General features: G+C 39.2%; 1 protein-coding gene across 5 annotated transcripts; it reads right to left on the reverse strand.

The window, feature by feature from the left end:
- Positions 1-491: 491 nt before the first annotated feature.
- On the reverse strand, positions 492-27,027 carry UBA3 (ubiquitin like modifier activating enzyme 3). Of its 5 annotated transcripts, none has more exons than XM_005297802.5 (18): positions 26,881-26,997; positions 26,723-26,764; positions 22,962-23,082; positions 21,071-21,151; positions 18,506-18,588; positions 16,718-16,798; positions 14,676-14,719; positions 14,329-14,393; positions 7,918-8,073; positions 7,699-7,801; positions 5,807-5,920; positions 5,473-5,526; positions 4,949-4,985; positions 4,793-4,874; positions 3,336-3,436; positions 3,138-3,201; positions 2,993-3,047; positions 492-1,342 (listed from the first exon to the last, which is right to left on the reverse strand). In XM_005297802.5, exons 1-18 carry the CDS (start codon positions 26,898-26,900, stop codon positions 1,254-1,256), a joined length of 1,392 nt encoding a protein of 463 aa, XP_005297859.1. In that variant the 5' UTR covers positions 26,901-26,997; the 3' UTR covers positions 492-1,253. The 5 variants fall into 5 exon arrangements, with proteins under 5 accessions (XP_005297859.1, XP_065406791.1, XP_005297861.1 ...); XM_065550719.1 differs by having other exon boundaries at positions 22,962-23,106; positions 26,881-26,994; XM_005297804.4 differs by lacking the exon at positions 26,723-26,764 and having other exon boundaries at positions 26,881-27,027.
- Positions 27,028-27,929: the final 902 nt, after the last annotated feature.

Here is a 27,929-nt window from a genome sequence, read left to right on the forward strand (position 1 = left end):
TACTCCTTCTTTAGAAAGGTATGTCAATTTTTAGAAAGTGTCAGTTCTAAGAATGACAAGTACTATTGGAAGTAATTTACTCAAATGGCTAAAAATAGTTTTTTCTCTCTTGACTATACCTTGTCAAAACTGGTAAAGATTTATGAATTTTTTTTCATCTAAGTGCCATATTTAAAAGTATTTCAGCCATGTCACTGTTTTCGGTGTGTATGGTCTTCAAATTCTTTCTACTTATACATCTCTAAAAGCTGGGATGGGAGAAAATGTTTTAAGAAGAGAAAGGGAGGTATGTATCATATAAAACAACAGATTTCAGATCCATTTGAGTTAATTTGTGCACAAATGACACACACACTCTCTCACCTTTTGTATCTGTTATGGTAACAGAAACAGCTCTTTTAACTGACAAAGTGATACCACGTAATCTTATGTTTTTGTCTTTCTTATGGTCACATATTGTCCCAAATTCCCATTGACATACTGCAGAACAATTTATCTTTATATTTTTATTAATAAATACCTTGAGAGCATCAATGATAACCAAACATAACTCACCAATCCTGAACATCAGTGGGCTTTTGATTGAACTATTGTGCATAGTAACCGCTAATTCACTGCAAATATAAACATGAAAAATACTTTGTTTTCATGCACAGATGTTCATTTAATTTAATTACATTGTCTTTCCATATTTTGTAAACAAAGTGATTTAACCCTCTGCAATACTTAATATCTGTTTACCAGGTCAATAAAAATGAATATTAAATAAAGGAGGAAACATACAATGCTTATTTTACTCTACTGCCCACAGGTTTTAATATAAGATTCAGCAAATGTATATGGGTTCTAAAATTTAATTTAAAATCATCATGGTTCTCCTTAAAGGATATTCTTTTGTAGATATGGGTGTTCAAATGCAAGCAGAGAACAACTCCTTTGACCACCATAAAATGTCCAAGTGTAGGAAGGAGTGTTGGCATTATTTTAACATCAACACATAAACCGAAAAAAATTATCACTATACATCAAGTTCTGTACATTAATGAGTATTTATACAAATACCATCCACCAAATATTGGCTTCTAAGGACAGTTCTAAAGTAAGAGTGATTCACCTGGGATAATCTAACTTCCAGCAAGGCTAGTACTTAAAAGGGACATTTTAGGTTACTCTGAACATCCACATAGAGCACAACATGTTTTACATGGTGTGCAGAATTCTCTCACTGTATGTGAAGATTAATGAGGCTTAAATTAAGTAGTAAAATGAAGCTTGAACAACATCGTCTGTGGTGTTGTTACATCAGCAACTGCAAGTTCCTGACCATCCACGAGCCCCAACTCTGAAATAGGAGAAAAAAAAAAAAAAAAAAAGTTGTATGCAATAGATCTATGCTCAATTAAAAAAAAAAAAAATTAAAACTGAGTTACAGTTCTACAAAGGCTTAAACAACACTATCAGAATTCAGTTATATGTAATTCATTAGCTATAACAACCTCAGTGTTAATTCAACCAAGAAGATGACTAGCAGAAGATATTTGTCAACAACAAGGAAAATGTAAGTTTCCCAGCATCCTTTGCTGACTCAAATATTTTTTTCTAATGACATCTGCCCAAATAATGAATGCTATTAAAGGAGTTAGTGCTCATCTCCAAAATAATTTTAACGACAAGGCTGACTGTATGAAAAGGAGTTAACCATATTCTACTGCAGGAATTAGTGAGTGAGGAGGTGGGTTATTACCCTCTTACAGGTTTATAGTATCCATGTTTGTGAATTAGAAGAGAATAGAAAATGAAGAGCAGCAGAACAGGAAGAGTGGAGGGAATGTAAGGAAAGGGGGTAACCGAGAAAAATTCTCTACTTCCTCCGTCTTCTGCAATTTAGTTTTTCTTTCCATAGAAGCAGACAGATAACTACATTGAAAATCCTGTTCTGTAGTAGGTAATTCTTACAGTTCCTCCTCCAAAAAAATCCCAATTAGGAGAGAGGAATGGGGAATCATAGAATCATAGAATATCAGAGTTGGAAGGGACCTCAAGAGGTCATCTAGTCCAACCCCCTGCTCAAAGCAGGACCAATTCCCAGCTAAATCATCCCAGCCAGGGCTTTGTCAAGCCGGGCCTTAAAAACCTCCAAGGAAGGAGACTCCACCACCTCCCTAGGTAACGCATTCCAGTGTTTCACCACCCTCCTAGTGAAATAGTTTTTCCTGATATCCAACCTGGACCTCCCCCACCGCAACTTGAGACCATTGCTCCTTGTTCTGTCATCTGCCACCACTGAGAACAGCCAAGCTCCATCCTCTTTGGAACCCCCCTTCAGGTAGTTGAAGGCTGCTATCAAATCCCCCCTCATTCTTCTCGTCTGGAGACTAAACAATCCCAGTTCTCTCAGCCTCTCCTCATAAGTCATGTGCTCCAGACCCCTAATCATTTTTGTTGCCCTCCGCTGGACTCTTTCCAATTTTTCCACATCCTTCTTGTAGTGTGGGGCCCAAAACTGGACACAGTATTCCAGATGAGGCCTCACCAATGTCGAATAAAGGGGAACGATCACGTTCCTCGATCTGCTGGCAATGCCCCTACTTATACAGCCCAAAATGCCGTTAGCCTTCTTGGCAACAAGAGCACACTGTTGACTCATATCCAGCTTCTCGTCCACTGTGACCCCTAGGTCTTCAGCAGAACTGCTACCTAGCCATTCGGTCCCTAGAATAATAATCCCAGATACAAATAAATCAAATCCATTCGTTTTATGACAATCCAACAATCTGCATATTTGCACATATCTTAAAATGACTTCATCAGATACTAATTTTATTTAATTTATATGTAATTTTAAAGATTTGTTGCTTAAAGTGCTCCTATTATTGCAAAATGTGCAATATGTTCTACAGAGGCATTAAACAAAACAGCACTAAAACTGAGTAATCATATCTCTGATTTATATGTATGTCTTGATATTCTGCGTGACTCAATTAGGCAATACCTTTCAGTGTCTTAGAAAGATTTGGCCTTGTTCGTTCTTCAATTGAAGCTACCGTCTGTAAAATAAAACATTTTTTTTAAATTAAACCAAGCCAAACTTAAATGAAAATGAGTTAACTAAGCAAAAGCAAGCAAGTACTGATCACCTGTAAATAGAGTGTTTTATTCCCCCCATACACAGTTGCTGTGATTGCTGGAGATTTCATTTGCCTGTATGAAAAACATGAAAGTAAAATATGAGAGCTATCAGGATAAAATGCAGTTTGAAAAATCAAATTTTAACATGCTGCAAACTTCAAATTTCTAAAAACTAATCAAAGAAATCAGAATAGTTGCACACTTACAATGAAGCATTATTTGTCAAATAATCCAAGACCTCCTGCAGTTTTGCTGATGGAGGGAACTCTATATTTTGAGGGAGTTGGCTGCAGGCAGGACAATTCTCCTACCAAAAAAAAAAAGTGTAGTAATAAAGCTTATACTAATAGACTTTTTCAAATATACTTATATCAGTACCAGTAATGATGTAAAATGTAGATCTTCGCTATTACAATTATTTGCAAAATTTATAAACGCGTGGATCTAGCAAAATTAATACTTCTGTGAAGATTAAGTACCCAATCCAATACTCTGTGAAGTCAATGGGAACCTTTTCATCAACTTCAAAGGGCTTTGAATCAGGTTGTTAGTCACTAACATACAACAATACATATAAAAAGGTACAGTCAATCTGTATTCTGTTTGGTTTCAAGTTTAGGGTTAATCCTGTATGTTACTGAATTAACTATGTTGTCCTAACCTCTTAATGCCAACAGTTGCTGTTGTGTCCTTAAGGCTATGTACTTTGTTCTGTGAATTATGATTCTTGATGTCAGAGGGTTAATATTTCCTTGATCCTGCTTTCCAGGTTCAGCAACTGTTTTCCTCCAGCTATATTAGCAAAAGCAATTGCCAGAGTTAGGGATTTAGTCACCTGGCTCACCTTTCTAGACAGGGATTGCTACTTTAAACACTGGATGCAGCAACAACGCTAACACAAATAGCTGGTGGAGAATACTTCCTGCATGTGGAACTTCTTCCCCCAGTCACTGAGAAATTTTGGCCCAACAGATATAAATATTTCTTAAATAAAGCATCAGTATTTTGTATTTATTTTATGATGGGCATTGGTAATTTGGTGTGTGATAGGTGGATCCTAGGCCTACCCCAACTATCAAATGCTCCTCTTTCTAATGCAGTTGTTGCCTGGCTGCTTGGCACCAGCACAGTAACATCTGGAGGACCAATGGAAAGATTTCTTCCCACAGTAACAGCACAGTGCCCAGGGTTGTCTAAAGCAACAGAGGGTCCTGTGGCACCTTTAAGACTAACAGAAGTATTGGGAGCATAAGCTTTCGTGGGCAAGAACCTCACTTCTTCAGATGGGTTGTCTAGTACACTTGCCATACCCCAGACATCTGATGTACCCCCAGATCAGCAACTGACCTTCATTTATTCCCCTTGAAAGCTGAATAGTCTAGCTGCTCTCTGTGGATCTAGCACATCACTGCCTACAAGGCCAACCCTCGCCCCAAAAATATCCTGTATACTCATCAGGCTACTCCTCCATGGGAAAGAAGTCAGACATACTGTTACTTCTATTTTTATACAGAACTTGGGAGATATTTAGATACTACATGGTGGGGACCAGAATTGAATTTTAAGTTCAGCAAATAAGTAAGTAGCTACTATTGCAACAGGTGCTATAAAAATCAGGAAACAACCCAGCCAGCCCAAGAGGTTCTTCTGTAATAGGACTAACCTTTCTTTCAGCTTCAAATGTATATGTGTATAATCCATCTACATCATTGAACACCAAGTAGTTATTAAGAGGAATGTATGCACTGCAATGAGAAATGTGTTAGTGTTTATACAAATAAGTTTGTTGAAAATATTTATATTAAAAACAACAAATTACCTTGTTGCTATTTTAAAAACTTCAGTGGCGCATACAGCTGGAAAAAGAAAAAAAACAGTTGCTTTGTTCTCAATCTCAAAATATACACAACCACACAATCGAAATTGATTGAACCAATTGAAAGGTTTCTCAGAGACTTAGCTGGTAGTACTACACACTAATATGTGGTGGACTTGGTAGTCATCTGAGACAGTCTTGGAGATCTGCACTGTACTTTTTATCTCTACATTTTTGAGGTGTCAGTGCAACCTCCAAAACTTTTGCTTACTCTCAAGTCACAGAAAGTACTCAGAATTATGCAAGATCATGTGTAGCTGCCATGTAGAGAAAATGGGATAATAAAAGGAAAAGTTAGCTAACTAGAAAACCCCTACACTACCCACTCTCACCCTCTAGTCCTTAACTGCTACCTCATGAAAAAGCTCACTACCCCAAATGGATGGGCAAAGTAAGGGAAACTTGTACTCAGATGCCTGGGAACCTTCTAATGAAAGCCAAAGATTTTCCTTTCGGCATTACTGTACCTGCAATGACTGCATTTGTAGAAGCTACAGCTGGAATGATCCGCTTAACAACCCCTACAAAGACAAAACATACAGCATTAAGCCTTTTCCAAAATAGTTTCCCCATATAAAGGACTATGTTAGCCAAAATTTGTGGTTGTTTTGACTGCAGCACTTTATACCCTAAATCACTTTACACACTTTCCTATATTGTGCATTTCTATAGCGTCTATCACTGTTGTATCTAAATGCTGTTGAAGTACCTTGGTATTTTTCTTGGTATTTATTGTTGCCATTTGCAAGAGGTTACTGTCCACACACACTCAACGAAATGCCAACTACTGCTCTCTCTTACCTTGAGTAAGTCTGTATGTAACACCCTTAATATTGAACTGTGATGCTCTTTCTAAAGATTGTTGGTAAATCCATTGTATATGATCAGGGTCATCTCCATCCAAAGGAACACTCTCTACAGGAAAATTAAAGATATACAGACACATTTATCTAAATTCATAATGGCTCTTCAACATCTACTTTTTTTGTCTACAAATTCTATATTTGTTTTAATCCAGTAGTCTTGGTGAGAATTAGCACGGTTTTGGAGATGGTGTTGGCAAAACAATTTAGTTATTAAAACTGATTTCCATACATTTTATGAGCCCTGATGCATAATTTATAGAATCTGCAAGGTCATGACATGGAGGCCATGACAGGGTGCATAGGGGAGTCATGGGCAGGGAACTATATTGTGGGGTGGGGGAAGAATAGAACAGGGAAGGCTGGAGTGAACAGAAAGGGGAAAAAAACCTATGTGGGAAGAGGGAGCTGGTCTGGGGAGGATAAGGAATCCATTTACTGGCCTGGAGAGAAATCTCTCCAATACAGTCCATTCTATATGGCCAATTCCCGCCAGGGAAAAAAAGGAAGATCCCTCCAAAGCTAACAAGTTCTGGAGAGTTTAATATTTGAGATTTGCTCAATGCCTTTTTAAACTCCTAAAGGAAACTTCCAGGATTAAAACGTTATTAAGCTAGAAATATCTATCATTTAGCTTAAAAGAGAAAAGGTATAATAATCAGTCTATTAACAAACGTCGGGTAGTTACATTAGATTGCTTCTCAATAATGGGCATTACATGAAGATTATCTGATTTTTGTTTATTTTGGGGATAGCAGCCAAGGGGCAGAGTTAATGTTAACTAACCTTAAGTGTGCATTTTCATACTCCCCAATATTAATTTTTAAGTATAACTAACTTTAAATGTACAGTTTTGTTGCTGGGGGGAAAAAAAACCCTGCACGTTCTCAAGAGTTGAGACCATATATTTTTAAGGGCGATGTTAAGATTATTAGACCAAATATTAGAACTACTTTTTTTCTTAAATAATTACATGGACTTTGCAAGATTTGCATCTCTCTTCACATCCCCTGAAAGTCTCAATACTTTTTTTTCCCCCCCTCAAGAAGTACGCAAATATCAGCAATCATAATCAAACATAGCAGCAAAGTTATAGGTCTACACAAGGGAAACAAAAGTTCAGAAAAAATATTTAAGCTTTCAAGGGTTTATTATGAATGGCAAATAAAAGCCAGTTTTAAAAATTATGAGATACTTTGACAGTGATATAGTATTAAACTCATTAAAATAATCTAAATAACCATTCAAAGTCAGTAAACCACTGTCACAAACTAAGTTTATTATTACTGTAATAAGCAGTGAAAACCATAACAAGCTACCATAACATGAATCAGTACATATCAATTATTCAGCATAATAAAAGGGCCTTTCTCAATGGAACCATTCACACAACAGACATTCAGTCCGAAATTATACATCTGTGTATTTCTACATTAGCAATAGACAGTTTCATTACTGGCTTCTAACAATCATGTCTGTTCTTTTTTCTGCTGATGGCAGTTGTGGATTAGTAAAAAAGAGAATAAGCAACGTGTGATAAACAAGAGATCAATAACTGTTTATTCAACATGATCAGTCTATTGTTTTCTTTCTAATGCAGTTGTAAAATATTTGCTTCAGGCTGAAAACCGACACACAGGATTTTAATCCAAGAGTGAAGTTAGGCCAGTGGTTGTTGGTAAGATAAAGTGCAAAATTAAAACAAACTGTTTACTGAATTAAAGTATGATTTTACACCTCTTACTTTGCAGCAAGTGTTTTGATTATTTAAAAGTCACATCAGATCATTGATTTAAAATAAAATAAAATAAAATGCAGTGCATTGATTACCTCCAAAAGGATGTTCCTTGGGCCATTGCAATATCCTGACATATTCAATACAATGTTCTGGCAGCCTGGGCATAGATGCAATAGTACACATGGGGAAATTGATCTGATGAGGAAAGATCATAAAATGATTTAACATATATTCTGTGAGGGAGAGGAGAGAATGGAGAAGTGGCAGAAATGGAACACACAGAGGAAAAAAAAATCAATGATTTTAGTTACCTGAGGTGGATAAAGTTCAAGTGTGCATTCAATACAAGCTGTCATTCCAGGAATAATCACACGAGCGTTTCCTTTAAAGCCTTCTGTTCCTCCATCTATCAAAGGTATGATGGAACTTGGATCTAACATGCCATCTTCATAGTTTAAAAATGACATCTGTTAAAATTACAAGTTTGTACAAGTTGCATAAAAAATTATACCAGATCCAAAAAGTTCCTTTGAAATCATCTATTACTTAAAGATATAATACAACATGGCATGCTAAAAAATATTCGGTATTGTAATTATAATAATCTATACATCCTCCCACTTTCATATTTGTTATTAGATACACAAGACTTAAACCTCAAATTAATTTCTCATCGAATGTTGTTCCTACAGTCAAGTAGAACAGCAATGTTATTAAACCTGCAGAAATAAAAAATAAAAAAAAATAATTCACCCACCATTATATATGACCAAAATACAAACTAGCCTGTTATTTATGCTTAGATATAAATATTGCACAGTATGTACTGTATATTGTACAGACATCAAGGGAATATGCAGACCAAGATTCCTTCCTTATAAGTCCCATAAACTGTATTATGCCTAAATACTTAGCACTTTACATCTGCAAAGCGCAATAAAACATTAGCCAGCCCAACCTCCCAAAACATATGTGGAGGTAGGTACATAACTTATCACCCTATCGTACAGATGAGGAAACAGACACAGAAAGCTGACATATGGTAGGTGACTGAGCCATTTCAAGATGAAACATAACAGCTAAGCATTTCCAGTATTGTTTGTTTCTGAAAGAGTTCAGTGTGTGTTCACAATTCAATCGGATTTGATTAAGTAAGTATAGTATGCCCACACACTGAATTCTCTCCGTTACTGTCAAGATCCATAGAATCACAGGCCTTTTTAAGCAAGTGGTGTTTAATAAAGAAAATAGCTACAACTATGGACACAAACAGGCTTTCACCTACAACAGTTCCAGTTTTGTCACCTTTGTTTACAAGGAACCACACTCTGCTTAGAAGTCTATACTGCAGACATCGAAGAACACACTGCAAATTCACATAATTCAATTTTATCAGTTGACTACTTGTTGCTCAGCTCCCTATTTTCCAACTCCTCACAAGCCAAACATCCATCAACAGTACAATGTCCGCATCTATTCAAGAATCCTGCTGAAGCCGTTAAATACATGCAAGAATCACATATGTAAACTCTGTATCCTCTCAGACGACATGGACATTTTCAGGAGTGGTATTCGTAGTGGCAAAATCAGTTTCAGACATTTGTGCAAGAATTCTTGGCTTTCTCAGGACATTGCATCCACATTCATGCCTAGCTCAGGTGGCTGCCATCTTTTATTGACCGAGAAATATTTTTGGACCATCACATGTCTAATCACTTGTGAAACAGGCTTGTGCAAGAAACCAGCGATGAGGAACAGTGGCTAGAACACCTCTAATGAAGGAGACTTGTGTGTGTGTTTCTCTCTCTCACAAGAACTCATACCAACACACAAGTTCTAATCCACTCAAAGAGAAATCCACTTTCCTTGTGGAAGCCGACAACTGTGGGCAACCATTGCTCACTGGGACACGTGGGATTTGGAAAGCCCACAAAAGGGGGCCTGTGTGCTGGAGGTGTGTATCACAGAAGATCAGTTTTACAGAGGAATGTGATCAACATAAATGTCCCCCAAAATTATTTCTTGAGCTAGCTTTCACTAACTGCATTAGAGCTGTAGATGGCACCATTCTGTGCTCACTCAAGCAATGTAGATATTGACTGAAAAAATCTACTGGCCTCGTGGGAACACAAGCCCTGGTGGATCATACAAACATACTGTTCAGCGTTAGGCTGGCCTGACAAAATACATGATTGAGCTAATTGTCAAGAATTCTAGATTGCTCTGGAATGTACAAAAATGCACTCTTTTCGCCCTACACCATATACCGTAATTGTGTCTGCCCCATGATTACTACATAGTGACAGGTGTTACTTCAACTAGTTGGTTCAGCAAAGCCAGAACGGCTGCAGCCTTAAGGCAAGATGGAGACACCTTCTGAAGAGAAATTACACTGCTACTGATAAGGTCATCTGCTCACTTATTTTGCATTTATGAAAGCAAAAGGGAAATGTTCACTAGTGAGTGGACAGAGCAGGCAGATGCAGATTTGGCATTTCACCAGCCAGATCCAGATGCTTTGGTTAAGGATATCACAAACGCTGCCAGTAAGCAACATGCTAATATTAGGGATGCCCTCCGCTAGTATTTTGCAAGTGAAGCAAATGGGAATGACAATGCTGATCGTTATAATCACAGTCAATTTACTTCTTACACTAGTAACAGTTAATCAATACTTTTTGATGGTGAGCTTGAGAGAGGATACAACTCCACTAAATCACTTGTACATGAAACAAAATCATCTCACACAATATATATTTTAAAACAAGTTTTATTCAACTATAAAAAACTGAACATGTGCAAGGGGAAACACAACAATCATGTGTCTTCACAGTGCCCAAGGTCAGACATCACAACAACAAATAGGGGGTGGGAAGAAGGAAGTGGGCAGGTAATAGAACTACAGACGGTGATGCTGGAGATTGGCTGAGGACTAGGCTGTCACAGCTGTCCTGTTGGAAGGCAAGCCAGGAAGTGAGAAAGAGTAGGTATTCCAGGGCAAGGGGAACACTCATGAAGGCATCACTGCTAGAGGGATCTCTGCTGGAACAAGCCTGGTCGTAGACACAGTCAGGCTGAGAATGTCAGGCATTCATTTTTTAAAAAGGCTCACCCTATTCCCCATCATCTGCTGCACTGCCATGGAATGCTATCTCCAGCCAGCTTATTTTCTTTTCATGTTCCATATAGTTTTGTAGTCTCTGATCCTTCAGCTCCTACACTGTCAGATTTCCACACTCTAAGCTGTTCTCAATAAACAGCTAAATTTGTCAAGCTCACTTCTTCTGTCATCTCCTCTTCTTGGGCTCCAGCAATCAAGCTTCCCTCTGTAACTCAGGGAAGCTATCAATACTTGATCTCTTCTTATGAAAGTTGTTGATCTGATCTTAACATTACACTCCTTTGTTCTTGCTAACATATGCTGTCTCCTCCCCATTCTAATAGCAACTTTTGGGGGGGGGGGGAATGAAAAGCAGCAGGGTTAACAGGGATATTTAATTTCTCTTAATCTTAATCTGTCTCACTGGCAGCTGCCCACCACTAAAATAGGGAGAACTAAAATTTGAAATAAGTGTCCTTTTTGCAAGAATAGAGGTAACTTTTGCGAGGAGAATAAGGGGGTGTTCAGTTTAGCACAAGGTCTTACACACATTTACTGTTAAATACACTGGTGAATACTGTGGTTCTGTATATCCTGAAATCAAAGGCCCTAGGTTACCTCAATACAATTTGGATTAGTTTTTCAAGTTATCAGTGCCGAGACCCTGGTTTAGGGAGGGGTCATGAAAGGCTAGTTTGCTAACAACCTCATTGCTGAGCTACAGGAGTCAACAACCAAGCATTTCACGACTAACACCCAGAGACTGGAGAAAGACTGTAGCTAAAATAAACTGTTATCAGCACTAGTTACATGATTTAGTCCTATTGGACAGAGATTCGACTGATCCACTCAGGTCACTGATGTCTACTAGCTACAAAGTACAGTAAGTGGATTTGGCTTTAATACCATCAATGGGTATTTGAAACTTTTACATTTTAATATCTTTTTCATGCTGCTTTAGTGCTATTATATGGGGCACAGTACTCAACGGGAAGCATGGGGTCACTGGAATTTCTATGCTTAAAGGTCGCCAATCTGACAACATAAGATGGAGTTGTTGTAGCCATGTTGGTCCCAGGATATTAGAGAGACAAGGTAGGTGAGGTAATATCTTATTAACCCAAATACTTGGTCCAATAAAAGATATTACCTCAACCAACTTGTCTCTCTACCAGTAGAAAGAATAGAAAGGCAGGATCTGGCTACGAGAATGATGGTGGGGGAGGGGATTGTGAAGGGCAGCATGCGCCATCACATTTTGTGGGGGAAGAAAAATATCGATCTTTTGGCCAAACAGCACTCGTAGGAGGGGCTCAATACTCTGCTCACTTGCTCCCCATGGATGTGGAAAGAGTGAAGACTTCCAGCCTCAATGGCCGCAGCATCTGTCCACACAACAGCAATGAATCACTAACATATGGACCTCATTTCTCTCAACTCAAGCATACAGTTAAGTTATAAACAAACACTACACCTTACCTGGAGAGTCTGCTCCTTCCTCTATTCCAACACTGTTAGCTGGGATCTACAACAGCAGATCCATAAAGTCCAGGTTCATGACCTGCCAGTCCAATTTCTGCTGATCAATTCACTTCTCCTGCCCCACCAGGATGCCTCTCTATTGTCCAATGACATGGGAGGCTCAGTGAATGTCTTGGCCCAAGGCTATGTTTTAACATGTTGTAGATGGGGAAAGGTTTGCCTTCCTTCCATAGACATTCGTGTGTTGTTCTGGATCCAAATGAACTACACTTTCACGCTCTTAATTTTATCCCAGTACTGCTTTGCATTATGCCTTATTCCAAGCTTGACCAGATGCTGTGACATGTGGCATAAACAAAAGTGCCCTGGAATGAGAATCAGCTCAGAATGGATCCCCTCATCACTCCAGATATTGAGAACAGCCCTAACACATTTGGCTCAGCTGCACAATCATAGGACAACTGTTGCTAAAGGTATTTCCGAACCAAATGCAGAAGCTAGCACAAGAACACAGTGATTGCATAGAAGTGAATGATTACAAAGTTCATGTTTTGTTATGGCAGGTGATTGTAGAACATTATATACAGGTATAAAACTTCATGTAGGATTGCCATGGTATGCACTGAGCATGGGACACAAATGCCAAGGAGTCTTTGTCTAGAGAGATCACTGAAGGATGAGCAAGAGCACTATGGAATTGTGTTGGGAGGACTGATTAACTAGTGCAGGTGTAAACATCTCAGGTTTACACATGCAATGAAATGGTGCTGTTAAAGGCTCATATAATGTACTGGAGATGGTGCTATTAGACTCGTACTGGGATAGTTTGCTAAATTCTAAGGGGTGTGGCTGAAGACACACTCTTATACATTTGCCAAGTGCCATAATTTGTTCTGAGGCCTGGAGAGATTAAGTGAGTTATCAAAATGTTACACAGCAAGTCAGTTGTAGAGGCAGGACTGAAATTTAGGAAACCTTGGTTCCCAGTCCCATGCTCAAGTCCACTAGACCTTGCTGCCTCCTGTCAGAGTATTATCTTAACTCAAGAAAGTCCCATACTAAAAATAATTAGCTTTTTGGGACCAAATCCTGCTTGCTCTACACAACTGTGATAAGTCATGTTTACAAAGAGCAGGATGTGCCCTTAGTGTATTATTTTTACCTGGTACCACTAAAATGCCATTGGAAAAATCACAGTTGTCTCACTCATGTACTATTAAGTGCATAGTCCCCAAAATAAAGTGTCAGAAGGTTTTGCTGTTTTTTTAAAGAATTTAAGAATAAGATCCAAAGTAATACAAGATAAATATAAAAAACTCACAGGAGCAAGAAAATTCAAAGAAATAGAGGCAGCTCTATCTTTAACTCATCCCACTGAGTCAATGAATAAACACCAACACCAAGGAATAAAGTGGTGAGTAGTAACGGAAAAACAGTTTAACCTGAATTCCCTGATTTATATCAGTTTAAAATTAGATCCTGCTTTTATTTGTTTTGAAGTGAATGTAATGCTCACTAAAAGCGTTGGATTGACAGCCTGGAAGACAGAACTCTGTTTATTCACAGAACACATTAGCACAGGCAGCAGCAAGGCAAACTTCTCCATGCTGCCTGTCACTGTATCTCAACTCTAGCCTACAGGGACCAGTTCTAGGTGTGAAAAGAGAGTTAAGTCTCCAAGCTTATTTAACCCTTGGCCTTTCAGAATGCAAAAAAAGGGCCAAACTAGTGCCAATTATACTGGTGGATTTTGTGATACAGATAGCTGTCCAGCAGGAACTGGAACTCGTTACATGTAAGCCACTCAAGAAAAAAGGATGAGCTGGCTTCAGTGGCATTAAAATCCATTTATAGTTTACATGTAAACTGACATTTTTCCCAAAATGTAATAGAGTGGTATACATTTCATCCTGATTCACAAGGAGTTAGAGGTTTAACGTCATACATCAAAATGAAAATATACTCAAATATGAAATATAATGGAAAACATGTCTTTACAATTATCTTAACCAGTTTCACAATTCTATTTTAACACCCTTTGTTCCATACTAATGCTATTTTGCATAAAGCTATTTAAATTTAGCTATCTATACTCCAATGATAATGATTAACTTTAGAAAGATTAAAATAAAGTCTTTACCAGCATGCCATTTATCCATCTTCTTGCAATTATAGAGTCCAGACCACATACAATAATATGAAATTCTAGAAGAAAAAATGTTATTTAAAATTTCAGTGTATTTTCCTTTAAATAATCAATACCTTTTATTCACACAACAGGAATGAAGTTAACTCAGCTATGCTATGTAATTTATAAGAAAGTTTCACTTTAAAAGTTCTGTCTTTAAGTGAATAGTATTTTCTGCTCACTCGAAACAAACAATAAAAAGCGAACACTGACTTAACCAAAAAATGGCAACCATCAACAACTACGGTGCTTTCCCAAAGCACAAGTGGAGAATTTGTATATTTGCACATGCTACTTACGTCGATAGAAAGTTTCATCCATATCCTGAATTTTTTTAAAATGTCTGAATGTATATGCAGTAAAGGAATTATATTATGGTAATTAGTACTTTTATAGTATTATAACCAAATATAGGTTAAACACAAAATCAGTAAATCAGTAAACTCTTTTAATGATGTATCATTATCACTTTATATCAGATGTGGGCAAACTACGGCCCGTGGGCTGGCCGCCTGGCCCCTGAGCTCCCGGCCACGGAGCCTAGTCCCCGGCCCCTCCCTGGCAGCCATGCGGGCTACGCTTTGGCCCGCCGCTCCCGCTGGGCAGCATGGGGAGCGCAGCTGGTTCTGGCAAGGTGTCGCGGCTGCAAGCTCCTGCTGCTGGTAAGGGGGCGGGGAACGGGTTGGGTAAGGGAGTGGGGGATCCTGGGGGCAGTCAGGGAGGAGGGGGCGGTTGGATGGGGTGGAGGTTCTGGGGGGGTGGTCAAGGGATGGGGAACAGGGAGGGCTGGGAGTGAGAGTCCCGGGGGGCCTGTTGGGGGCAGGGATGTGGATAGGGGTCGGGAGGGCAGTCGGGACAGGGAGCAGGGGGGGTTGGATAAGGGGGTGGGATCCCGGGGGGCAGTTAGGGGCGGGGTCTCGGGTGGGGTGGTGGTGGTCAGGTGACAAGGAACAGAGGGCGGTTGGATAGGGGGCGGGAGTCCTGGGGGGGGGGGAGGGGGAGGAGCTGTCAGGGAGGTTGGATAGGGGGCGGGGGTCCCAGGAGGGGGCAGTCAGGGGATAAGGAGCGGGGGGTGGGTGGGGGTTGGATGGGTTGGGAGTTCTGAGGGGAGCAGGCAAGGGGCGGGAAGTGGGAGGGGGCAGGCTGTTTGGGGAGGCACAGCCTTCCCTACCGGGCCCTCCATACAGTTGCGTAACCCCGATGTGGCCCTCGGGCCAAAAAGTTTGCCCACCCCTGCTTTATATAGTACCCTATTCATATTTATATTAAAGTAGTGATCAGAAGCCTCACAATTCCTGGAAATTTTTGGACTGAAATTAGGACCATAAAATCATCGGCTATGAAGACAATAGTAGCCCCTCTGGAGAGTGCTGTCTAGTCTCTTCACCCTCATATTCCTCAAGGTGATGAGGAGCATGATCTGAGCTTAAGTGCATAGGAGAGCTGTGAAAGGAAGGGAACCTGGAGCAGACCTCAGACAGCAATGAGGTTGAATTGGGAGTCCTACCACGGTAAGGGATACATGAAAAAGGGAGCAGGGGAGAATTCCCTGTTGAAAACCAAAGAAGATAGATAAAAAGAGGAGACAAGAGTCTGTATAAGACAAATCAGACCGTGAATAAAACTGTGGCACACAGAGACAGGCTGGACGCCAGAGATGACATCACTTTAGGTCCAATAGTCAATGCTGGTGCAGTGCTGGTCACAGTGCCAAGAGCAGCCGTAGTCTAAAAAGGTCCACGGCAACACAGAAAAGACTCAACTACCTTAACTTGAATAATGAAAATATTGGAGAAAACATTAAGCTTTCCAAAAAGGAGGCCGGTGAGAGTAACAATTGATGCTGCCAAGTTTCAGCTTGCTGCCTATTTAGATCAGAAGAAACTGAATGGTGGGTAGAGGTGTGTCCCTTTACACACCCTGACCACAGTGCACAAGGCTATAGTTAGGTGCGGGTGTAACACAACACATATGGCTATCTATCTATAACTGGTGGGCCCAGGAGGTTCCATGCTGGTAATGCTCCTTTTAAATTTTTCAAACATATTTCATTCTAGTTGATAAATAGGTTTATATGTATCACAGATTCTTACTACATACTGCAAGGAATAACATAATACATACAACAAAAACTAATTCTGTGCCTATGCACACTTCTGCTGTTCTACAAGATAATGCCACAGTGGGAAAGAACCTAAGCCATCAGTCCAATTAGTAAGTTACTTTTTGAACAAATGAAAAGAAGTGAAGTTAGATTCTTTAAAATTAAATCGCCTGATCACCTACAGCAATCTTAAAAACACAATTAACTTCAATGGCTATTATTTCTCTAAAAGGATACGGTACAACAGCACAACTAGGAATTCGGTTGTTTAGAAATTCTGCTGCAACCTCTGCTTTAGGTCGTCCAACATCTTTGGGACTGCAAAAAAAAAAAGGGGGGGGGAGCTTTTAAAATTCTTATTCTAACAGCAAATCATTAACCTTTGAGAATTCACGTCTTACAAATGATTTACACATGAGAAATATTACTGTAGGAGAATCTAACAACAGATACTATTATGGCGTATTCCTGTCATTCGTTAAATGGTTTTTACTTATAAGCTTCAGATATGAGACTAAACACATTTAAAGATCTTCATAACAGCTGCTGATACAAAATATTTGAAAAACTGGTGGATATTTTATTTTATTAGGAAGGAAAGTGTTACTTGTGAAGCTGATACTTTAATATGTATAAATTCTTCTATAGTAATACTTATTCCATTACCTTAGGCATCAGTGAATTAATTGATACTTATGTATTACTTATTAACAGCTTTATTCTGTTAAATTAAAAAAAGAAAAGCACATACTTGTAACCAATAGGAAACTCCTTTTTGTATGCTGTTTAACAATACAATTGATTTCAATTTAAAATTTAAGAAGGTATTAAACCAGGAGTCTGGGGTCAAAGTCTACTCTCAATTCATCATATGCAACGCCCACCAAAAGCAACTGAGGACAGAACTAACAAAATGTATTTCCCCCCATGACTGGAGGGGTCTTAATGGGCCACTTGACCTTGAATGGTCCCTTGAAGTGTTCACTACTTATGCTAAACAATCTGTTCCACCTTGTATTTAGCTATGGCAGCCTGAGTACATTTCCTTGACCTGAAGAAGACATCTGTGTAAGCTTGAAAGCTTCTCTCTCTCTCTCTCTAGAACTGACAAAACACGAGGATAGATCTTGGTTCTGAGATATTTAGAAAAGCTAACTTAATTTGTTACATTTAATTTGCTGTAGACATTGATCAAGACTACAACAATATTTCAACCAGAACTTTGTTCAGCAAATTGTACAATTAATTTGAGAATCTCACTGCAAATCTCTAGGCACTATACTCATTAACGTTTTCTATATTTTCTACCATGCCAGCTATGGCCATAATTGATTAGATTTTATTTTATTTTTTAATCTTGGAAAGCCACCAGATTTCTTCATAGAAATTAGAGAAGGAAGACTTCCCTACCTAGGTGCTCCAGTCTCTCCCTCAACCAATTCAAGACTGTTTTCTACAGGACATGTTCTAGTAATTTACTTTTATGTATAGAGGATGTTGGGATTTTCTTGACAGCACACTTCCAAACAATAACTTTTATACTTTTTAAAATAGTATTCAACATTTATCTATGCCTGCAAAAAGGTATTTAAGAAAGCATTCAATATTGTCAATTGGCAAGATTAAGATGTTTGCTATAGAGGCTAATATTTACAATAATTATCATCTGGCATATATAAACCAATATATTTTAAGAGATGAGGGACTCTAATCTCCACTCACTGTCTTGCATCTTTTGTAGCCATTGAAACCTGTGAAAATTGAGTTCAATCTGGTTGTAAAACACTATCAAATCAGAAAGGTAAGAATTTTAGATTCACTTTGCATAGGTGCAAGACACTACAAAAGGTGCAAGGCAGTACAGAATCGGGCTCCCGGTTTAGTTAAGAATGAGCATTCCCTTGATATGAAAAGTTAGTTAGCAACGTTGATGACATTCTACTGGACTAAACAGACACACAATCTAATACATATGCCTTTTGCTTAGAAATCTAAGAATATTTAAATTATGAAAATATCACTTACCGAAACAAAAATTGCCTATTCAGATTAGAAACATCTATAGTATCCATGTCAATAACATGGATTTGTCTAAAACCAGACAATGCCTGTGGAAGTAAAGTAAAGCTTATAAGAGGAAGTGAGATATTTATAGCTCGTCAATAAAACATTCCAAGTGCTAACGGGTTCATAAAAAGCCAGCATCTGAAGGAATCTATAAATGTGTTCAACTCCATACACAGATTGGCAAATGGACATAAATAACATGGAACCTGTTGACTTTTTCCCCTGCAATAAAAATTCTAGTGTTAGACCAGGGGTCGGCAACCTTTCAAAAGTGGTGTGCCAAGTCTTCATTTATTCACTCTAATTTAAGGTTTCGTGTGCCAGTAATACAGTTTAATGTTTTTAGAAGGTCTCTTTCTATAAGTCTATAATATATAACGAACCTATTGTTGTATGTAAAGTAAATAAGGTTTTTAAAATGTTTAAGAACATTCATTTAAAATTAAATTAAAATGCAGAGCCCCATGGACCGGTGGCCAGGACCCGGGCAGTGTGAGTGCCACTGAAAATCAACTTGCATGTCGCCTTCGGCACATGTTGCCTACCCCTGTGTTAGACTAATAAAAAAGTGCAAGATGTCACAGAGATAGCCTTAGTACTACAGAATACCCTGGCTATGTCTACACTAGCACTTTTGTCAGTCTAGGGTGAAAAAACCTACCCCTGACCAATGTAAGTTTTACTGACAGAAGCACCAACATAGCTACTGCCACTCGGGTTTAATGATGCTGACGGGAGAGCTGTCTCCCATCAGCATAGAGCATTACATGGGAGACCTTACAGCAGCGCAGCTGCAGCAATACAACTGGGCCGCTGTAAGGTCTCTAGTGTAGACATAGCCTAACTCTTCATGCTTTAGGGACAGTTCACTTTAAAATTGGTTTTGGAAGAGTACGATGAGAAAGTATCTAAAATATTAATGTTGTAATGCTTATGTGATAAGTCACAGGACATTATAATGCATATTACATACATTTAATGTAAGTAATAAATTTGAATTTAAGTGCAGTCATTTAATGGTTAAAATACTTACTACAAAAACTGGTATTTGGAAAAACTGGGTTAAATACATTAGAAATGGTCAAAAAACTTTTTGAATTTAGAACACTATTAAGATGAAGGAGACATTCACACTTAGTTGGTGTTGTTTTGTTTTAGCCCATCTGACTGCAGCACAAGGAAGATGGTAATATGCCGATTTACAGTGTGAATGGTACCTGCACAACCACAGGGGACAGAATTTTTTTAAATAAGGTCAGACTTTGCAAAAGAGTAAACTCTGCAGAACTATCTTAATCTACTTTATCCCTCACCTACATGGTTCTAAAATGTTCAGGCAGAAAGTTAAAAGTATTTGCAATTTCAATGGAGTTAACAACCATTTCTGAGTTAAGATAAATGCAGATGGGGGCTTTCCATGTCTGTGCTCAAATCACAGCTGACAATAACCATGAAGAACTTATAGTCAACACTGAAGTACAACCAGCAGTGCAAAATCACCACATTATTTGACAACTCAGCAGGCTTAATCTCTCTGCCACTGAGTATCTGCCCAATCCTGTTGCTAGGCCAGCCCATCCTCAGTAATGACAAATGGTATTAAAGCACAATAATGTCTACAAAATTACTGTGGGGCTGATCTAATAGTTTAATGATAGTGCCCTGACACTATCACGCAGAAGACTTGTCTGAATTGCAGTAAAAAGAATTGAAATGCTATGGAGACAAGCACACTACCTCAGAGCAAGAAAATGCTTTGTGTTACTGAACAGCGACCCTCCTGCCATAATTATGGGTTCCAAGAAGATTTCAGTTCAGTCCCATAAACCAGAAAGGATACTGGCTGCAACATGGCCTCTGAAAAATGAGCAACTATCAAGCAGAATAGGTAAAACCTGAAGAATCTGACAAAGAACCCTGTCCTCCAATTTCTTATAGGAATAATATTCAATATCCGCGCACATATGAAACATTTATTATTTGATATCCAAAAATGAACACCATATTATATGTATTAACTCTAATAATGCTGTATTCAAAGTACTAATTAAACAGAAATCAAAATCTATATTTTTAAAGTAAAAGCATGTGTTCTTAGGCAGCAGTAGCAAGTGAGAATTTAACAGTGGCTATCTGAGTGCTGCATGTTCATCTTGTTTCACTGGATGATGCTCAGTTGTCACTTTAAGTTCATCCAAAAGTCTAAAGAAAATTAAGTTAGATTTTAAATTGAACCATCAGTATTTATTTAACATACTTAAACTGTGTTTTATATCAGCTGACTATTTCACTTGCTACAGTGAATTTTATCTGAGATTAACTTGAAACTACAGCTCCTCTTCTGATCCCTGAAATAGGCTTTTCAGAACAACGAAACTGGCAGGACAACACGTAAGCTACCATCTTGCAAACACTTGCACACAAAGATGAGATGACAGAGAACAAAAACAATTAAAGTGAATGAATAATCTCCTGAGGAAAGGAGTAGGATTCCAAGAAAAAGAGGAAAATCAAAGTAATTACCAGATTTTTCAGGAGTTCACATCCTAATCCTCCTGCTCCAATAACTAGAACTTTACATGTGTTTAACAAAAAGTCGAGAGGCTGTAAAGAATGAAAAAGGATATTAATATGTTGAATAGGAGAAAACTAAGATATCCCCATTGCATTACAAAACGTATGATTAACTTACAACTTCTAAGCACCTAATGAACTTTTCTTTGATCTTGGACTTTACCAGTTGTTCGGTCCACACAATTCTTATACCTTGACTAACTTTAGTAAAAGATGTCTGCTGATTTCAATATTTCCTTCTTTTTCCTATTTTATTTTGCTTGTGAAATAAGCCCACCATCTTCCCTTTCAGACACAAAATAATTTATTTGAAGATATTAGGGTGCCTTTCTCCCACTGAAAAGTTTGCTGCCACACAATACAAAATGAAACTAAACCCAGACACAGAAAATATTGCTGGCCTAAAGAGTAGTGAAATACTTGCAGCACTGGATAATTGCTCTCTGTGGACTATTCTACCAGATCTTTAGCTTGAACTGGAAACTGATGGAACAGTACACTAAAGATAAAAAGGAATAAAACAAATATTCTTGATAACAAACAAGAATAAATAAATGAAACGCACTGAAAAAAGGAGAGAGAGAAACAAAAATAAATGAAAAACAAAAAAACACAAAAAAAAACCTAGAGAAAAGTTTTTGTTTTGTTTTTTAACATAAAGCTAGAGTGCATTTAAAATATAGACGACCAAGCACAGGTTAAGAATCCAGAATAAAAAATGGAAAGCAGGAAAAGGAAGAAAAAGGGTAAGAAATAAGAATTTTTAAAGAGTGAAAAATCAATGTAAGAAAAACAACGAGAAATGATCAGGTGAAAAGGAACTAGGAAACTGTTCATAAAGAAAAAAGTAGGAGGGATACAGAGTAAATCAAAGGACTCACTTATTTTGCTATTTACTTCTTAATTTTTTGTAATTGCCAAGGCTACCTTATACATATCAGAATTGACATGAGTGTGACACATGAACTCATAGCAACAGTTCAAATAGTTATCCCACCTTCAAATATTATGGAGTTTTGCTCATTCCCATTAAAAACATCCTCCCTTCCCAATACAGTAGAACCTCAGGAATTCCGAACACCAGAGTTACGAACTGACCAGAACCATACATCTCATTTGGAACTGGAAGTACACAATCAGGCAGCAGCAGAGACGACAAAAAACAAAACAAACAAACAAAAAAACCATAAATACAGTACTGCATTAAACAAACTACCAAAAAATAAAGGGAAACTAAAAAAGGATTTGACAAGGTAATGAAACTGTTTCTGTGCTTGTTTCATTTAAATTAAGATGGCTAAAAGCAGCCTTTTTCTTCTGCATTTTAAAGTTTCAAAGCTGTATTAAGTCAATATTCAGTTGTAAACTTTTGAAAGAACCATAACATTTTGTTCAGAGTTACGAACACGTCAGAGTTATGATCAACCTTCATTCCCGGGGTGTTCGTAACTCTGAGGTTCTACTGTACTGTGACTACTTACGTTTAGCTTAATTCCTTGTTTATCTGGGAGATAATTCCTTACTGCACCCAAAATTATTTAAAACCAGTAGAAAGTTACTATTTTCCAGTTGGAACTTCAGGAAATAGCCCTCATGCACTATACAATTTATGTACATATTACTGAGAAAGCTTGTAGCTGATAATGAAGTGTAAAAATATAGAAGTCTATTTACAACACTGTACTTTATTCTAAAATCATACGATTCAATTGATTCACTTTAAACACAAATATGCATTTTTAGTTATCTTGCATTGCTGGATGGTACACCAATAAATGTGTTCACATTAGTTTGCAACACAACACTACAAACATTTTTATTTAAAATAAATGTTTCTCACTTGAGTGCCTGGCTCGAAATCAGGGTGTGTGAATGGTCCAGATCGCTCGAGGAACTTCTTTACATGGTTCCAGCGACCTTCCCAGTCTCCAGTGTCCCCACACCCACCATCAACAGCCATTCTGCACAGAACATAGTAAATTCAGCTGCAAAATCAGTAAAGAAAATGCCACACCTCTACAGCTTGTTTTCCATCAGTTGTGCTAAAAGAAAACCAAACTATGGTCTAATCCTGAAAACATGTCCACATCTGTTAACTTTAATCCAGTTCTGATTAAGCACATGTGTAAACGTCTGCAGGACTGTGGCAGCTAGATAGTAATTTTGAAACAACAGAGTAATGCCATTAACTACACACCAAAGTCAAAGACAAATAGACACTTGAAAATAATCTGGCTAATTACCTACAATCAGCTAAAGGTGACCTGGAAAGAAAAAGTGAGCGTGCTCTTTTGTTGTCTGATGTACAAAGAATGCCCGAAGGAGTTTTTTTCCTTCGAAATATCAGGAATGTCAATTCCTGTATTCCTTTTCTTTGTCGGACTTCTTAGATAAGTCAGATAGGCATATTAGGCACTCTTAGCACTTAGCAGGGGTGGAGTGTTAATAGTTTTCCTTCCATGCATTTTAAAAAGGCATTAACAAAAATGCCAACTGTCAGACTAAAAGTAATTTCTTCTCAATTAACGAGGTGCCACTTTCATTGCACCTATTTGAGAGTTAAGCATAGGGTATTCCAGGGCAGACAATCTGAAATTCTAATATAAGTATTTTTAAAATTATTTGTACACCTCTACCCGATATAACGTGACCCGATACAACATGAATTCAGATATAACGAGGTAAAGCAGTGCTCCGGAGGGGCAGGGCTGCGCACTGTGGCGGATCAAAGCAAGTTCGATATAACGCGGTAAGATTTTTTGGCTCCCGAGGACAGCGTTATATCGAGGTAGAGGTGTATTGTTAATTTTCTTTTAAGCTTTAAGGAATACTTTTACATCATAAAGTAAAAAAAGACCATAACCCATTTTTCCTCCCTTTGCAGGTCACTTTTAGTAGTTCATAATTAAATTAATTTTACATCTCAAAATATCTTCTTGGAATACTTCAGAACCGGCATACTCACTTCAATATTGCTTTTAATTTAAGATCACTTGTCTCTTTTAAATTAATCTATACACGGAACAAATAATCTTTCCCTGAAAGAACACATCTCCTATTTAAAAATTTAGTTCAACTCAGCCTCTACAATTACTGTTCAGTGTTAGCAAGAGCTATGTAAATTAAAAAATAGTTTTGCAGTCTTGAGCATGCACACCCAACTTTGAATATGCAAGAAATGTAGTTTGTTTTCTAGTACAAATGTTGTTTATATTTCTCATGCAATATAAGATTAATTCAGTAATTGCTAGGATTTATTTGTCTCCCTCCTCCTCACTTGCCAAAAAAGAGGGAACCCTAGCTATAGCGGCAAAGACACTGCATAGCTTTTTTTCAAAATTCAAAACATGGAAAATAGGGTTAACTCCATTGTAATTTTATTTGATGCATTTTTTAAAATTTAGCTATAACCCTGCAAAAGACTTTCTATAATTTGGGAACAAAAACTTGTAGTACATAAAGTGTTTTAAAAAAAAACCAACCACCCTAAAACTGGATTTGTTTAAATATTTCACAAGCTGTCAATATTTTGACTATTTTTAGACAGTGGGCTGAAATCATCTAATTCTATGAAGTTACACCAGTTACTAATTTATGAAGGGCTTAATAAAAAGTACTACAGCACAAAAATCTCTTTTGTAATTGAAACTTGTTTCACTTTCTTCTGCAATATGTACAATTCACACTCCCCTCTCTGACTCTTAGATCTATGGATCCTCCTGTTGTACACTGGTTCTTAGCATGCATGGTTACTAAAGAAATGCAAATCTCATAGATGTTTTTAACTTATTTTATTTGCACCACAAACATTAATCTGTATCCTATGTACTGTAATTTAAAAGTTCTGCTGGAAATAAGCGTAGAGCTGTGCTTGGTGGCATTAAGAACTGATTTTCTGTGCATTTTACATAGAGTCTAAATGTATCCATTATCCAACTGTACTTTTTTTGGGGTGGGTGGGGAGAAGAGGACTACATTTTTCTTAATTTACAGTTAACTGTAGGCAGTAAGATTTGGTTTTGAGTTAGACATTTTGGAGACCTGCCAAATCTATTGTTTGAAGTGAGATGTTTTTTATTCATTTTTACAGCACCATGGTATTAGCTCTGTGTACTTAATTTTTTATTAAGGATCTTACAGTGTATTTCAATGAACTGTTTCAATTTCTCGTTTTTAGTTTTCAATGTCATTTTAATTGTCACTGTATCACAGTCCTTATGGTATCCCAGGTCCCACACTCTTTCCTTCTCCCTCCCAGTTCCCAAAGCTCCATGCTTTTGAGGGGCCCTGTCATCAGCATGCATCCAATATGCCCAAGAACCTCTGTGATCCCATCCCAAACATACACATGCAATGCCTGTGAGCCTACCTCCCAGGCTAAGTAGCTAGGTCTGTTTTGTGATCTTTAGGGAGAGGGTTGCAAGCAGAGGGAAGGATATAGCTTGAGGGTTCCCACACGTTACTTTTTGGGGAGTGAGGGGAGGTGCATAGAGTCTGGGGTTTTAATAAGCAAAGGCAGCTCTTCTGTAGCCTGGATCTTTAATTCTCAGCAGCCAAAACAGCCACTGCCTCTGCCCAGCAGCATAGCATCTCCCAGCACTGCCAGGCCATACTCATGCCAAGCTTCCAGCACCCCAAGCACCAGCCCCCTCTCCACAGGACATTCCTCTTCTCTAATCCATTTCCCAAGCCCCTTGACACCCAGGAGCCCACACTAACCCATCCCATAGCTCCACCTCCTGCCAGCCTGCCTCGCACTGCCCCACCCCACAGCAGCTTCCTCCCACCCCACAGCTCCAGTTCCCCCAACCCCACACCAGCCCATCCCACAGAAGCTAACTTGGGCCTGCAGTCCCCGCAACTCTAGTTCACTACACCAGGCCCAGCAGGCTCCCAAAGCCCCAGTATCCTGATCCCAACCCCTTCCAATAACTCACCTGCCAGTAACTGCCCCACACTAACCCTTCTGCCCCCCAAGCACCGCACCCGCCAGCTCCACCCTACCCGACTTCGCACTAACTCATCCCACAGCAACTTCATAGATTCTAGGACTGGAAGGGACCTCGAGAGGTCATCGAGTCCAGTCCCCTGCCCGCATGGCAGGACCAAATATTGTCTAGACCATCCCTGATCGACATTTATCTAACCTACTCTTAAATATCTCCAGAGATGGAGATTCCACAACCTCCCTCGGCAATTTATTCCAGGGTTTAACCACCCTGACAGTTAGGAACTTTTTCCTAATGTCCAACCTAGACCTCCCTTGCTGCAGTTTACGCCCATTGCTTCTTGTTCTACCCTTAGAGGCTAAGGTGAACAAGTTTTCTCCCTCCTCCTTATGACACCCGTTTAGATACCTGAAAACTGCTATCATGTCCCCTCTCAGTCTTCTCTTTTCCAAACTAAACCAACTTCCTCCAGTCCCCACTTTCCCCAGCCTCGCACTAACCACCCGCCGGCAGCTGCCCTACCCCGCCCGGCGGGCCCCGCACTAGCCCCCCCAGGCAGGCCTGACGCTAACCCAGCAGCCCGGCCCTACGCTACCCCCCAGCCCCAGGCCCCGCCACCGCACTAGGCCCCGCAGCCCGGCCCCACACTAACCCATCCGCCAGCAGCTCCTCTATCCTCCTTCTTTTCTTCTCCCTAAAAGAGAGAGAATAAAAGAAGGGTCAGTCTCGCGCTACCGAGCCCGGGGGGAGGGAGCCCGGGGCCCACCGAGCCCCGAGGAGAGGGGGAACCACACACACACAGCTACTTACGGCTCCTCGCCATCCGCCATATTTCCCTCTGCTTCCCACAATGCTCCGCTGCCAAACCGCCGCCGGCCAAGCCGGCCAACGGCACCGCAGCGCCTCTATGGGCGCAGCTCAGCTAGAGCGCCAAGACGGGGAAAGGCCATAGAGAGCGGCTGGGAGGATAGAGCGTCCCACCCGGCGTGCTCCGGACAGGCTACGTGCTGGAGGGAGGGAGTGCGCATGACACGTGGCTCCAATATAGGACGAGTGTAGCACTGATCTCCATAGCAATAACGTAGGGAACGGACCCCACAACCTTACTCTGCCCCCTAGAACTCATCCCTCTAGCAACAGTGCAGGGTCTAGTCCCCTATAGCTCACCACAGAGCCAACGTGCCAGCACGTCTCACTTCATTGCCAAACAGTAGGGCATAGGCCTCCAAAAACCATCCCTCCTTGCCAAAGTGAAGGGTATAGGCACTAGCCATCATCATGCGCTGAGTCACCTTGAATTCAAGCACATTTCTGCAACATGAAGAGTTTAGAATTCACGAAGTGAGGTTTTTACCCACGAAAGCTTATGCCCAAATAAATCTGTTAGTCTTTAAGGTGCCACCGGACTCCTTGTTGTTTCTATTAAAACAGCATGTTAATTTCAGTGTTGATGGTTACAGTTTATGGAACAATGGGAACAAGCTTGTGGCAGTGGTCTGTATGGGCTATAAAACAACAAATGCATTGGTGTAAAATATTTCATGAAAAATAAGCATTTCACATCTTCACGCTAATTTGAGTCCACATTTGCTTTATATGTATTCATCTGATCCTTTGTATAAATGTCATATCAACTGACATTCTTTTAAACTAATGCTCCTCCCTCCCCGTTTTCAGTAAGTACAATAATGTACACAATAAATCCCTATATGCATCCGAAGAAGTGAGGTTTTTACTCACGAAAGCTTATGCCCAAATAAATCTGTTAGTCTTTAAAGTGCCACCAGACTCCTTGTTCATAGAGACAGGTTTCAGAGTAGCAGCCGTGTTAGTCTGTATCCGCAAAAAGAAGAACAGGA

This window comes from Chrysemys picta, chromosome 7, assembly GCF_011386835.1.
Source record: "Chrysemys picta bellii isolate R12L10 chromosome 7, ASM1138683v2, whole genome shotgun sequence".
Lineage (NCBI taxonomy): Eukaryota > Metazoa > Chordata > Testudines > Emydidae > Chrysemys > Chrysemys picta.

What these genes read in the sequence shown, in the direction of transcription:
- UBA3 (XM_005297802.5), bottom strand. Translation starts at nt 26,900, where the DNA reads ATGGCGGATGGCGAGGAGCC. An exon ending in ATGGCGGATGGCGAGGAGCC is followed by an intron (nt 26,765 to 26,880) that starts GTAAGTAGCTGT and finishes TCTCTCTTTTAG; the next exon opens with GGAGAAGAAAAGAAGGAGGA. An exon ending in TACATACAGACTTACTCAAG is followed by an intron (nt 5,527 to 5,806) that starts GTAAGAGAGAGC and finishes TTGTCTTTGTAG; the next exon opens with GGGTTGTTAAGCGGATCATT.